Below are 16,023 nucleotides of genomic sequence, written 5' to 3' on the forward strand. Positions count from 1 at the left end.
GTAGCTATATACAACCGCTTAAAAGTGTACATGTTATCTTTTATTTACTTAAAAAGATAGCCACTTTTATAGATAGATATGTTGATTTTTTTTGTGATCAGATTATGAATCACTTTTAAAAGCACTGAAAAATAACATGATTAAAAATGTACATGATTTTGGACTTCTCTGGCAGTCCAGTAGTTAAGACTCCTTGTTTCCAACGCAGGTGATGCGGGTTCAATCCCTGGTCAGAGAACTAAGATCCCACATGCTGAGTGGCATGGCAAAGAAAAAAAAAGGTACATATTTTTATGTACTGGTATGTGTAGGTCACACAGCAATTATACTGTATCTTTTTTGTTGTTGTTGTTTGAAGTATCAAGTGTAAGTGTTAGTTGCTCAGTCATGTCTGACTCTTTGCAACCCCATGGAGTATAGACTGCCAGGCTCCCCTTTCCATGGAATTCTCCAGGCAAGAATAGTGGAGTGGGTTGCCATTCCCTTCTCCAGGGGATCTTCCTGACCCAGGGATCAAACCCAGGTCTCCTGCATTGCAGGCATATTCTTTACCATCTGAGCCACCAGGGAAGTCTAGTTGATGTACAATATTATGTTTGTTTTGGGTATACAACATAATAATTCAATTTTTAAATACATTACAAAATGGTCAATAAGGTTAGTAATCATCTGTCTTCATATAAAATTATTACAATACTCTTGACCATATTTCCTATGTTATATAATGTATCCCTGTGCCTTACTTATGTTATGACTAGAAATTTGTACTTCTTAATGCCCTTTGCATATTTTGTCCAACCTCCCATCTTCCTCTGCTCTGGCAACTACCTCTGTTCTCTATATCTATCAGTCTGTTTTCATTTTTTAGTTTGTCTATTCATCTGTTTTCTTTTCTGCTGCTGCTTCTGCTAAGTTGCTTCAGTCGTGTCCGACTCTGTGCAACCCCACAGACAGCAGCCCACCAGGCTCCCCCATCCCTGGGATTCTCCAGGCAAGAACACTGGAGTGGGTTGCCATTTCCTTCTCCGTTTCTTTTCTAGATTTCACATATAACTGAGATATACAGTATCTGTCTGTTAGACTTAACTTGATACTCTCTAGATCCATCCATGTTGTCACTAATGGCAAGATGTCACTCTTTTTTGCGGCTAATATTCCATTGTATATACATACCAAATATATTCACCTATATATGTATATGTATGTACATACATGTGTATGTACATACATATACATACATATATATGGCTTCCCCAGTGGCTCAGTGGTAGAGAATCCACTTGAAATGCAAGAGACACGAGTTCAATCCCTGGGTCAGAAAGATCCCCTGAAGGCAGGCATGGCAACCCACTCTGGTATTCTTGCCTAGAGAATCCTATGGACAGAGGAGCCTGGTGGGCTACAGTCCATGGAGTCACAAAGAGTCAGACACGACTGAAGCAACTGAGCACACACACACACGTGAATATGCATGCCACATCATCTTTAGCCATTTATCTATCAATGGACACTAAGATTGCTTCTGTATCTTAGCTATAATAAGTAATGTTGTAATGAACATAGGGGTGCAAATATCTTTTCAAATTACTGTTTTTGTTTTCTTTGGGTAAATACCCAGAAGTAGAATTTCTGGATGGTATGGTAGTTTTGTTTTTAATTTTTTGAAGAACTTCCATGCTGTTTTTACTAGTGGCTACACTACTGTATCCTTTCTCTTTTGTTCAAGGGTAATGATATTCTCAAAGATGTATTAGAAATCCAAAATAATTTAATAAATTTATTTAATAAATTTAATAAATTTAATAAATTGGAAAACATGGTAGATTAATTACTTCATGCTATAAATTGAGTGCTTGTAAACTAGCAAGCAAAATGATTTGTCAATATGAGTAGAAAAATGTACCTTTATGAGTTCTTTCAATAAAATTAGAACAATTTATAGTCTTTTACTTTACTTCATTCCATCTGTTTTCCAGTTATCCCTTTATTATAAATCTGTTTAAAGTCAACCTTCATCAATTGCCTGTAATATCTGTTGTTCTGCAGAATTAAATAAAATCTTCTAATCTTTGTGTTTTTAATGCATAACTTTTTAAAAAAGTAACTAGACAATTACAACTAGCCATAAAGAAATAGTAACTAAATTTCTTTTCTATTTTAAAGTTGCTTTCTGTTTTAATTCTGTAAGAACAAAATTACATTTTACCTCCTTGGTTTGTACTTTTGAATCAGTATTGAATAATAGATGATTTTTTATTTATATCATTTATTTATTTATTTATTTATTAGCCAAACTTTTCAGGTTGTGGGATCTTAGTTCCCTGATCAAGAATGGAATGCACACCCTTGTCAGTGAAAGTTCAGAGCCCTAACCACTGGACCGTCAAGGAATTCCCAGCAGTCAATTTTTTATAACTTTTGGTACAGTGTCTTACTGAAAAAGGGCACAAATGTTTTATGAGCTTAAACATTTTGTATACTTCTTTTACTAATATGAAATAATATGTTTGATTTGCTAAAATGTTTTAAACTATTTTTCATAAAATCCTTCCTTTCCAGTCCAGTCCACAGTGTTCCTCTCATTCTTCAGAACAGATTTTTCTTTTTTTTTTCTTGCCAGCATTTAAGTATTTTTTATTTTTTAACTTTACAATATTGTATTGGTTTTGCCATATATCAAAATGAATCCACCACAGGTATACATGTGTTCCCCATCCTGAACCCTCCTCCCTCCTCCCTCCCCATACCATCCCTCTGGGTCGTCCCAGTGCACCAGCCCCAAGCATCCAGTATTGTGCATCGAACCTGGACTGGCGACTCGTTTCATATATGATATTATACATGTTTCAATGCCATTCTCCCAAATCATCCCACCCTCTCCCTCTCCCACAGAGTCCAAAAGACTGAGAACAGATTTTTCTATACCACTTATTTCATACTTTATACAAGCTGTCTTGTGTCTGTTTTAGCTTCTAGAAATAGACTATACATTTTCCAAGGACAAAGATTCAGTTCTTATCAGTTAGCATAATGATTTTTCAAAAAGTAACTGTTCCACTAAAAGTTTTTGTTCAATACAAGTATAGCTTACGTAACTCGGAGTTACTATTATGATACTGTGATTTTTAACCAGAAACATAATTTGGTTTTCATCCTCATTTTGGCATAGATTTTGTGAAACCCATGGACTTTCTTAAGTGATGAGAGATAAAAAGGTACAATTCATAACAAGCTCTAGTCAACCACACCTGAGTTGATGTTAACACTATGACTTTTAGACAGCCTCAAAGAATGGAGGCTTGTTGCCAAGGGTATCACCCACATTACTAAAGGACTGAAGTTTTCAGCTCACCACCCAACCTCTAGGGAGAGGAGAGGGGCTCGATGTTGAACCAATCACCAGTGACCAATGATTCAATCAGTCAATAGCACCTGCTATAATGAAACTTCCATAAAACTTAAAAGACAGGATTTGAAGAGCTTTCTGGTTGGTAAACATATAGGAGTGCTGGGAGGGTGGTACACCAGGAGGGGCATGGAAACCCCGTGCTTCTTCCCCCTGTACCTTCCCTCAGTCATATATATTATTTTATGACAAACCAGTAATCTATTAAATAAACTGTTTTTCTGAGTACTGTGAATAATTTTAGCAAATTAATCATGAGGAAGCCTTGTGGGAACCCCTAATTTATAACCAGTAGGTAAAAAACTGGACTTCTGATTGGCCTCTGAAGTAAGGACAGTCTTCTGGGTCTGAGCCCTTACCCTGTGGGATCTGATGTTGTGTCCAGGTAGATAGTGGCAGAATTGAATTGAATTGCAGGATACCCAGCTTGTGTTTGCAGAGAATTGGAGAATTGCTTGGTGTGGGAAAGAATTCCACACATTTGGTGAGTAGAATTGGCAGAAATGGTATGTGAGTGAAAAATACATGACATACTGTAGTATACAAAGTTATACTCAAATTGGAGTCTCTGTGAGTTTCAAAGTGTTTTTGTAGTATGCCACCCTAAGCTAAGGAAGGAGTCGAGTTTTCCACTATTCCTCATTTCTCTGTGGCAGGTGGAATTCTATTGTCAAAAATAATCGTGTACCCAAATTTGTAATTGCAAGCTTTTAGATGTAAAAAGTTGGTCATGAGCAGTGTTAGGGAGAAATAGTTTAGCCCCCAAATGTTTTTGTTTTATATCGACACCAAAATGTTTTTCTTTTATAGCAACACAGCCTGAAGATATAGAAGTTAAGGAAATGGGAGGGCAGAGTTCCATGTTTTCCACCTCTAACCTTCACAGATGTTAAATATAGCAGTGGAAACATTCTTGCCATTAAAATATGAGCAGTATATTTTAAAACCAGCCATGAGAGTCCTACCATCTGATAAACTTAATCTTTGAATAACTAAGGTGACATGGTCCCTGGTTCTACCCAGATATACATGTCCTGAACTACTGATGCTAAACTGGATCATGTATAAGAATCAGTTTTGTCTAAGATGTCCTTGTGGTGGTGGTTCAGTTGGTAAAGAATCTGCCTGGAATGCAGAAGACTGCCTACAATGCAGGAGACCCTGGTTCGATCCCTGAGTTAGGAAGATCCCCTAAGAGAGGAGAAGGAAATGCCAACCTGCCCCGGTATTCTTGCCTGGGAAATTATGGGATTTTTTCTGTCCCATGGACAGAGGAGTCTGGCAGGCTTCTGTCTATGCAGTTACAGAGTCAGACATGACTGAGCACACACACAGCAGCAGCAAGATGTCCTTAGGAAAACAAGTTAATCTTTGATGCCTACCCCTTACTCACTTTAGATCCTTATCCCTCATGAGTACCTTTTTCCCTAAAGGAGTGCTCCAATTCCAGAGTAGATTGGGGAAAGGGAAAGATAGACTCCAATCTTAGAAAAATCGGGTACTGCACAAGTTATCAAGGCCTAGGAACCCAACCACTTTTACTAGAAAGTTGGAGAAAGATTAGCCAGTTAACCTAATGAAGAGAAAAGTGAGGTATGGACATTGTGCTTCCTAAGTTTTTCTTGACAAAGGACAACATTGACCTATTAGCTCTGGGAAAAGCTGAAGCTTCACATGAACTTCTAAGTTCAATCCGTAGGTTTAGTGAAGAGACTGAACAATCCACAGTGACTTCTAGTTTCCTAGAATTTTTTGATTCCCTATTTCTCCTCACCCTACCTTCTCTCTGCTTGTACACATTCTGCATGGAAATTTAATTGTTCTGTATATGATCTCCTCATACGCAAAAAGTAGATCCAAGGGATCTCTACTTTTAAGGGCTGTCTGATAAAAGAGCCAAGCACAGAACCCTGTGGCCCTGCACAGAATGCATGCCCGTGAAGCTGGCCCTCTACATCAGTGTGAGTCATATAGTGAAAATCCTTGAAGTCTGCTGTGACTAGCACAACTGCTGATCCTGTCTTCTGTAAGAGTCCTTAAGAGTACCTGTGCTTGGGACTTCCCTGGCAGTCCAGTGGTTAGATCTCCACACTTACATTGCAGGAGTTTCAATCCCTGGTCAGGAAACAGGTCACATGTGCCTGGTGGCGTGGCAAAAAAAAAAAATACTTGTGCTTTTTAAGATTTTATTTGGAAAATTATTTGATATCATAATTGTAAAGAGTTGTCATTAGCATATTTTCTCATAGTCCAAATTAAAATGTTTAGTTATGTTAAAAATTCAAAAATCAGTATTGGTTAAACCATAGTTTTTGTTATTTTTCTCTGGTTATAAATTCAGATTTTCTAAGGAGAAAAAAAAGTTATTTTTCAGTTCTGATAAAAGTGTGAAAAAATTTTAATAAGCAGTCTTAGGTCTTATTTTCTGTAAGTTGATAACATCAGCTTAAATTACCATAGTTTCAGTAGAATACTTTTTGGACTCATTAATCAAAAGTTATACTTAAGTGAAGGAACCCTAGTATTATGCCAAATAACTGCTTCATTAGCTTGATCATCAATAATCACTAGAAAAATAGCTAGAGGGTGGAAAAACACATTTGTCAGACAAGCTTATGACTTGAGAACTTAAAAAGTTCAGCAATTAAATTGCAATGTACTTAATCAAACTTGCTTAGTTTACATATTCCTATAATGTGGAAAGTGGAATTTGACCAAGAACCTGTCATTCTATTACAACAGATGTAATACCCTTTCTTTCTTTAAAAACTACAACAGTCAAGAAAGTCAAACTGACTTGATTTTTTTTTTTTTAATTTTGGCTTGAAGTTTTAGGATGACTACCTGATTAGTGAATAAATTTGATAAATGCTGCTGCTGCTGCTAAGTCGCTTCAGTCGTGTCCGATTCTGTGCAACCCCATAGATGGCAGCCCACCAGGCTCCCCCGTCCCTGGGATTCTCCAGGCAAGAACACTGGAGTGGGTTAAATTGATAAATAGGCATTATTAATTCTCACTATGACAGTTCTTTTTAAAGAAAGTAGTGGCTATATAAATACAGAACTTACATTTCAACCCTTCTAACTTTGCTGTGTTGAATTTTACAGCTTATTCTTGGCTTTTAGAGATTGGATCCCTGAATGAGACCTCTTCTTACACTACCCTCTCTAGCAATCTTTGTGCCAAATGGAGATAAAGCAGACCAAAATCCCTGCCTCAGGGATTTTGGAACAGTAGAGGAACTGAAACAGTAGAGAGGGTGAGGCAGGCAATAGATGAAAATAACGTCAGTAATATTTGGTATGTTAGATGTGGTTAAGTAATAGGGAGAAAGAAAAAGCCAAGAAGGAATATAGGAAGTAAACACTAGAGTTACGGGAAGGAAAAGATTGTAATGCTAAACAGGTTGAAAGGAAGTCCTCTCTGAAAAGGTGACTACAGAGAAACCTAGAGAAAGAATGAGTATGAGCCTTTGAATTTTGAATATTGTGGCAAGAGCATTGCAGGCAAGTTCATGGGTACTCAGTCTCATCCGGCTCTTTGTGACCCCATGGACTGTAGCCTGCCAGGCCCTTCTGTTCATGGAATTTTCCAGGCAAGAATACTGGAGTTGGCATTTCCTACTCCAGAGGATCTTCCTGACCCAAGGATCGAACCCCCATCTCTTGTGTCTCCTGTAGCTCCTGCATTGGTAGGCAAATTCGTTACCACTGCACCACCTGGGAGCCCCAGAAGGGAACTGCAAATGCAAAGTCCTGATGTGCTCAAGGTTCAGCAAGAAAACCTAGAAGACTAGAAAGGAGTGAGCAGGTGGGAGTACAATAGGAGACAAGGTAAGAGAATGAGGTGAGGGAGGACAGAGTCCTTGGAGAAGGGTACAGATTTCAATCACTTAGGTCACTGTAAGCTCTTTTGGCAACTTTTACTCTAGGTGAGCTAACAGTCCACTAGAGCAGAGGTGTGACACGATCCCTTTTATTAAGATCTGACAGAAGTGGGACAGGAAGCAGAAGAAAGAAGACCAGTTAGATGCAATAGCAATAGTCCAGATGAAAGAAAATGATGGGTTGGACAAGATTCTGAATACAGAATAAAGAGGTCCCAAATATACTTAGTTTGTCATTGATTGAAGTATTTTTTATAATCGTTTTTGTTATACATTTCTGTGGTAAAATACTGTGATCATTTCCCATTTCTTTAAATATTCTCCTACCACATAATACTAGTGGCTGCATAGTATTATTTGGAGATAGCATAATTTAGCCATTCTGCCTCTTGAGAAATTTGTATGCAGGTCAGGAAGCAACAGTTAGAACTGGACATGGAACAACAGACTGGTTCCAAATAGGAAAAGGAGTTCGTCAAGGCTGTATATTGTCACCCTGTTTATTTAACTTATATGCAGAGTACATCATGAGAAACGCTGGATTGGAAGAAACACAAGCTGGAATCAAGATTGCCGGGAGAAATATCAATAACCTAAGATATGGAGATGACACCACCCTTATGGCAGAAAGTGAAGAGGAACTCAAAAGCCTCTTGATGAAAGTGAAAGTGGAGAGTGAAAAAGTTGGCTTAAAGCTCAACATTCAGAAAACGAAGATCATGGCATCTGGTTGCATTACTTCATGGGAAATAGATGGGGAAACAGTGGGAACAGTGTCAGACTTTATTTTTGGGGCTCCAAAATCACTACAGATGGTGACTGCAGCCATAAAATTAAAAGACGCTTACTCCTTGGAAGGAAAGTTATGACCAACCTAGATAGCATATTCAAAAGCAGGGACATTACTTTGCCAACAAAGGTTCGTCTAGTCAAGGCTATGGTTTTTCCTGTGGTCATGTATGGATGTGAGAGTTGGACTGTGAAGAAGGCTGAGCGCCGAAGAATTGATGCTTTTGAACTGTGGTGTTGGAGAAGACTCTTGAGAGTCCCTTGGACTGCAAGGAGATCCAACCAGCCCATTCTGAAGGAGATCAGCCCTGGGATTTCTTTGGAAGGAATGATGCTAAAGCTGAAACTCCAATACTTTGGCCACCTCATGTGAAGAATTGACTCATTGGAAAAGACTCTGATGCTGGGGGGTATTGGGGGCAAGAGGAGAAGGGGACGACAGAGGATGAGATGGCTGGATGGCATCACTGACTCAATGGACATGAGTCTCAGTGAACTCCCGAAGTTGGTGATGGACAGGGTGGCCTGGCATGCTTCAATTCATGGGGTCTCAAAGAGTCAGACACGACTGAGCAACTGATCTGATCTGATCTGATAGGTAGAATAATGTATTTAACTCTCCTCTGCCCAAGCACTTTGCAATATTTCTGTATTATAAAAACCACTAAAATGAACATCTACATCATTATATCTTTGCTAATATAATTACTACATAATTTAGGAATCTCTACTGATTTTAGGAATGGCTGCTTAAATTGTGCTAGAAAGACAGAAACTGGAAAAACAGACATATTACTATAAACCAGCAGCCTAGATTGGTATTTTTTCAGATATAATCATAGAAAGATTGTCTCTATCAGATGCAATTGATCTTAACATTGATAGAGTTTAAAGGACACCAAAAATATTTGAATATGAAATATTTATAAATTCTTACTCAAGATTGAATAAACAGTCTTGTATTTTAGAATTTATTTTCTATTTCTGATAACCTTAATTATAACTAGGAAGAAAGGACCAATTAAAAGAACTGTCACCATTTTAACATTCTACATGAATTGTGGTCACAAGGATTTCTGGCACCTGAGCATTCACATCCATCTGTTTTTAGGGCACTCTGCCCATTCATGAGATTTATGCCAGTTTCCAAAAGTCAGGTATGAATCAAGATAGGCAATGTGTATTTTTAAGATATAAATCATCTATTATTTAATCTCTTTGAATTATGGTTTTAGAAAGAACTTTAGCTACTTACTGATTTGAGATAACTTTCAATTAGGCATGTATAGAAAGCAAAATATAAGTAAAAATTTAACTTTACTAAGTAATAAATAGAATACTAGACTTCTTTAGCATGAAAAAGTTGAAATCAGAAAAGTTGTTATAACAAATCTGTGAAAAGAGTTTTTTGAATATATTAATATTTGAGGCAAAGAAAATTTACATTTATTTGGTCATGCTGTGTGCAAGGTGCTCTTGCATAATTTGTTTATATAACTTGTAACCTGTGAAATAAGGATCATTATCCCTGTTTTGCAGATAAGAAACTGAAAGAAATGACTCACCTAAGATCACACATAGGAAATACCAAGATCATTTCAAGCCACTTCTATCTCACTCCTAAACTCATGTTTTCTCAGCTCTACCACACTATGTAAATGGTTGGAATCCAAATAGTAGGGCAAATTTACAAATCTGTGATGTTGATTGAAGATGGTTTTTAGACGTTAAAAAAAACCAACCAAACGAATTATTGCTTTACTCTTAAAGCTCAACTAAATATTCTAAAGTAAGTAATATAAATTAGCTCTCATTATCAGGAGGGCAAAACCAAAGAGCAATTATTTCTTACTGTAAGAGAATACTTACTTAGATACAATATTTAAGAAAAAAAATCTAATGATCTGTTTGCTCAACTGTAGGTCAGTGATTTTCAAACTTACAAAAAAAATTTTTTTTAACTATTTCTTTTCCCCAAACAAAACTGTATAAAACAAATGAAAAGGGTTGAAACAAGAGTGCAAGTGGGAGGTGGTAGCTGTTAGCTCCCTCCTCAGTTTCCTCCTGCCATTTCCTCTTATAACCTCTGATGGTTACTTATAAATCTGAGGATGTCCTTTAAAGCCAATGTTTGGCTGGAACACTTGGTTAATTGGCTTACTTTCCCAATATTTAACTGATTCATTTTGGTTATCCACTGATTACAATAAAAGTGTAACTCAGAAGTGATGGGAAATTTCCTGCAGCAGTGGCTAAAAACATTTTATTTTAAACAATTTTCTTTCTTTCAGTCAGAATCAACTAATTAATCTTTCAAATGTGTTTTGAACATCAACTGAGTGCTTGACACTAAAGCTGGTTTTTACCTTCAGGAAACTTAGATTCTAGTTGAGAGACACAGATAACAAAGAAGTTAAATTAATTTGTGCTGTAAAGGAAATATGTATTTTTAATAAAGAATTGTTATGGTCTATTAAACTACTTTATTTTTGTCTTATTGGTAAGAATTATTTGTATTGGCTTGAATGTGTTCCCCAAAAGTTCATGTGCACCCAGAACCTCAGATTGTGACTTTTGTGGAAATAGAGTCTTTGAAGATATAATTAGTTAAGATGAAATCATATTGATTTAAAGTAAGCCTAATTAGTGTCTTTCTATGAAAAGAGAATGTGGAGGAGACACAGATACACAGGAAATTCATATGAAGGAGGCAAAATTGAAGTGTTTTATTTACAAGCCCAAACCAATATTTGCCAGCAATCACCAGAAGCTAGAAAAAGCAAGGAAAGATTCTTCCTTAGAGTCTTGGGAGAGAGCAAGGCCCTGCCAATGCCTTGATTTTGGATTTCTAGATTCCAGAACTATGAGAAAGTAAATTTCTGTTGTTTTAAGGAGCCCAGTATATGTCAGTTTGTTATGGCAGCCCTAGGAAACTAAAATACTGTTTTAGATAGAGCAGGTAGGAAGGCTTCTGTTAGTAGTTGTAAAACATTCATTATTTTCTCCTTCACTCCAAATGCATTTTCTTTGCACACAAAAAAAAGATGTATGAAATAGATAGTATTATCCCTACTTTTCATATACAGCCCAAGGCAGGGTCACACACCTAGTGAGTGGTAGGTACCATCAAAACTCAGGTGATCCAACTTCAAGAGCCTAAACTTACCAGATCATACTGGCACTAACTTTCAAGTTTCAAGCACCATGCTTTCACTCTGTCCACAGGCTTCAGAGTTGCCCTTTTGTGATACTTCACTTTAATCAAGTCTTTTATGTGGAATGTAGCTTCTCTCTTTTGTCTCATACTTTTCATCTTCCTCTTTAAAGTAACAGTAACAGTGATGACAATCATGATTGCTAACTTCATTGAGCACTAAATATGCCAGCTCACTTAATCCAAGCAACAACCCCATGAGGTAGATACTATTGTCCCAAATTTTTTTAATATTTGTAAACCAAGGTATAACATATATAGTAAAATGCACAGTGCTTAAATAGAGAGTTCCATGAATTTTCTGGTGTCTTGTTTCTTTCTGGAGTCCTCAATTTTAGCCACCAGGTCCAACAAAATTGCCAGGTTCTCTGTCTGACTTCCCTAGGCTTTTATTAAGTAATCAATACTGATGATTTAATAAACTATTCTTTCTGAAATATTAGTGAGTGAATGTGGTTTGTTAGTTTTTTCCAGATAACGTGTTAGGATTATAACTGGCCTTAAGCCTAGAAGAATAACTATTACAGACATTCTAAGCAGAGTCAGAGAGACTTTTTGGAAGGAGAATAGAGAGAAGATTTTGTTTCTTTCTTAAATCAGAACACATAATTGTTTAATGAGTACACTAATTGTGTACCTGTCAGTCTTTCTTCTAAAATGTAAATGCTATGTCTATGATTGAAGTTGAAATACTACAGAAGAAATCTTAGATGCATAAAAAGAAAAGTTAATATGATATAGAAAAATAAGCATTGAAGTTGTCAAAAATTTAAGATTCTGTTCCCTGCTCTGCAATTTACTAGCTCACTTAAATCACTGAATTTTTCTGACTCATCATAAAAACATTTGCCATGCCTGACAAGATTGGTGTGAAGATCAAATATGAAATAAGCCAATGCTTATTAAAGTACTTTATAAAATCTCATATATGATACTTGCCATATATATAAGAAAACTTTACAATCACATTTCCATAAAGCATAATGGGTATACATAAAATTGAATATTTGGACCATCTGGTATGTAAGAGGTGATAGGGAAATTGTTTTTGAAGAACTTTTAATTTAATAACCCAAACTGCCAATTGCTTGGTTCAAGTTTGTCAGATCTCTAAATGAATTGATTTTGGAAAACACAGTGATGTATGGGGGCTTCCCAGGTGGCACTGGTGGTAAAGAACCCACCTGCCAATGCAGGAGACATAAGAGATGCAGGTTCGATCCTTGGGTTAGGAAGATCCCCTGGAGGAAGGCTTGACAATCCACTTCAGTATTTTTGCCTGGAGAATCCCATGGAGAGGGGTACCTGGAAGGCTACATTCCATAAGGTCACAAAGAGTCAGACATGGCTAAAGTGGCTTATTGTGCAATCACGCATGGATGTGAGAGTTGCACCATAAAAAAGGCTGAGTACCAAAGACTTGATGTTTTCAGATTGTAGTGCTAGAGAAGACTGTTGAGAGTCCCTTGGACTGCAAGGAGATTCAACCAGTCAATCCTAAAGGAAATCAGTTCTGAATATTCATTGAAAGGACTGATGCTGAAACTGAAGCTTCAGTACTTTGACTACCTGATGCGAAGAGCCAACTCTTAGGAAAAGACCCTGATGCTGGGAAAGATTGAAGGCAAAAGGAGAAGGAGGCAGCAGAGAATGAGATGGTTGGATAGCAACACTAACTCAGTGGACATGAATTTCTGGGAGATAATGAAAGACAGGGAAGCTTGACATGCTGTAGTTCACACAGTTGCACAGAATCGGAATTGACTTGGTAACTGAACAACAACAACTATTTGCTTTTTTATCTTCTTAGATCTTGTTTTTATATTTTACCTCTCCTTGATTCTAAATTTTGTTGAATAGCAACACTGTTACTTTTAACTCTTTCCTTAGAATTTCTTGCAGGTTACAAAGATTTGTCTAGGGATTCTCCTTTAGCAAGAATTATCTAAATGCCTTGTTAAAGCGACTTCACTTTCACTTTTTCACTTTCATGCATTGGAGAAGGAAATGACAACCCACTCCAGTGTTCTTGCCTGGAGAATCCCAGGGATGGGGGAGCCTGGTGGGCTGACGTCTATGGGGTCGCACAGAGTTGGACACAACTGAAGTGACTTAGCAGCAGCAACAGCATGTTAAAGTGTGAAGAATTTATTAGAAAAATGTGGAAGACTTTTCTCACTGAAAACCACTTACTAAGAATTCTATAACCAATGAAAGCAAGTTGTGGGGAGGGAGTTGAATAGGAGAGGGTGGGTAGTAATAGCCTGTTCAGCTTTATTTTGGAGTGCCACCTGCTGGTAAATGAAGTCCAGTAGGGTCTGACAAACAAAAATAAGAACTATATTGGAAGATTAGAACAATCAAATTGTTTTAAATAAAGTATATCTAATTATTTGAATCACTGTGGAAAATGGCTGATTTGATTTTGTAACTGAATAATGCAATTATTAAAGAGATTTTTCTCAAAGCTTTTTGTGGGGTAATTTCTTTATTTTAAATTCTGAACTCTAATCAGAAAACTGAAAATTTATTTTGAAGGTCCATTATATTAGCTAATTCATCAAATATTTAAGTGTTTAAGTGTCATATTTTTCTAGACATGAGCTGTGGTGGAGAAAGGAGCAGATAGAATCTCCCTGCCTTCATGGGACTTAGAGTTCAGAGTAAAGAGAAGTAAAATGACAGGTTGCTAAAACAGGATATGAATAAAACAAATAAGGAGCGGAGTGAGAGAGAGAGAGAATAGTGAGTGGCTGCGGGAAACAACTTAGGATGGGACGTTGAGGAAAGGTGTTTCTGATAAGACCTTTAAGGACTTGTTCTTTGCTATATTCCCAGCACTGAACACAATGCCCGGTGGGTACATAGTCAATGTTCCGTGAACATTTGTTGAATGAAAGGGTAGATGACTCTAGATGATAACAACCTTGAACAGATTTGAAACATCATTAGCTTTTCTTTTTGTTCTGGTCATATATTCATGGTTCAGGTTGGTCTAATAATATAAAAATGTGGTAGAAAGAGAGTGGAGGAAAACTGCTGAAAATGTATGTAGCATACTCGTTTCCCCTTTGAGCTGGGCCGGTTGATAAAATCCAATCCAGGTTCAAAGACTGATGAGAATGATGACTCAGTTCAAGGCTACTTTCACTTTAGTTTACTGCTGAACTACCAAACAAGCAGTGCTAGGGATACAAGAAGTATTATGTGATATTTTTGGAAATTCTTTAAAAAAGGAGTGTGTGTATATTTTTTCCCTTCTTCCATCTTGCTGCTTGGAATACAGTTGTGGTGACTGGTGCTCCAAAATTGATAAAGGGTCAAGAGTTCAAGGGCTACAGAAATAAACCCATGCACCTATGGTCAATTAATCTATGACAGAGGAGTCAAGATTACACAATGTAGGAAAGACAGCCTCTTCAACAAATGATGCTTGGAAAACTGGACAGCTACATGTAAAAAATGAAACTAGATCATTCTTTAACACTATACTCAAAAATAAGCTCAAAGTGTTTTAAAGGCCTGAATGTGAGACCGGACTCTATAAAACTCCTAGAGGAAAACATATGTTGAACACTCTCTGACATAAATCGTAGCAGTATCTTTTTTGACCCATTTTCCAGAAAAATGGAAATAAAAACAAAAATAAACAAATGGGATCTACTTAAACTCAAGTGCTTTTGCACAGCAAAGGAAACAACAAGCAAAATGAAAAGACAACCACAGACTAGGAGAAAATATTTGCAAATAATTTGACCAAAAAAAGATTAGTCTCCAAAATCTACAAACAGATCATGAAGTACAACATAATCAAAACAGTCCAATCAAAAAATGGGCAGAAGACCTAAATAGACATTTCTCAAAGAAAACATACAGATGGCCAAGGGGCATGTGAAAAGATGTTCAACATAACTGATTATTAGAGAAATGCAAATCAAAACTACAATGAGATGTCACTTCATATCAGTCAGAATGGCTATAATCAAAAAATCCACAAACAATAAATGCTGGAAAGGGCGTTTATTTAGTTTCTTGGGCTCCAAAATCACTGCACATGGTGACTGCAGCCATGAAATTAAAAAGCACTTGCTGCTTGGAAGGAAAGCTGTGACAAACCTCAGTTCACTTCAGTTCAGTCACTCAGTCATGTCCTACTCTTTGCAACCCCATGAACTGCAGCATGTCAGGTCTCCCTGTCTATCATCAACTCCCAGAGTTTACTCAAACTCATGTCCATAGAGTCGGTGATGCCATCCAACCGTCTCATCCTCTGTCATCCTCTTCTCCTCCTGCCTTCAATCTTTCCCAGCATCAGGGTCTTTTCTAATGAGTCAGTTCTTCACATCAGGTGGCCAAAGTATTGGAGTTTCAGCTTCAGCATCAGTCCTTCCAATGAATATTCAGGACTGATTTCCTTTAGGATGGACTGGTTGGATCTCCTTGCAGTCCAAGGGACTCTCAAGAGTCTTCTCCAACACCACAGTTCAAAAGCATCAATTCTTTAGTACTCAGCTTTCTTTATATTCCAACTCTCACACCCACACATGACTACTGGAAAACCCATAGCCTTGACTAGATGGACCTTTGTTGGCAAAGTAATAATGTCTCTGCTTTTTAATATGCTGTCTAAGTTGGTCATAACTTTTCTTCCAAGGAGTAAAGCATCTTTTAATTTCATGGCTGCATTCACCATCTGCAGTGATTTTGGAGCCCCCTAAAAGTAAAGT

At 37.1% G+C, this 16,023-nt stretch overlaps 1 protein-coding gene across 1 annotated transcript in view; it reads left to right on the plus strand.

The window, feature by feature from the left end:
- The window catches only part of LOC107131684 (atherin), a 58,731-nt gene extending 48,171 nt beyond the window's left edge, over positions 1 to 10,560 (plus strand). Inside the window, exon 5 of the mRNA XM_059887266.1 lies at positions 7,813 to 10,560. Within this exon, the coding sequence (XP_059743249.1) occupies positions 7,813 to 8,162 (350 nt within the window). The 3' untranslated portion in view covers positions 8,163 to 10,560. The remainder of the gene's footprint in view (positions 1 to 7,812) is intronic.
- Positions 10,561 to 16,023: the final 5,463 nt, after the last annotated feature.

The sequence above is a fragment of the Bos taurus genome, chromosome 5 (genome assembly GCF_002263795.3).
Source record: "Bos taurus isolate L1 Dominette 01449 registration number 42190680 breed Hereford chromosome 5, ARS-UCD2.0, whole genome shotgun sequence".
NCBI lineage: Eukaryota > Metazoa > Chordata > Mammalia > Artiodactyla > Bovidae > Bos > Bos taurus.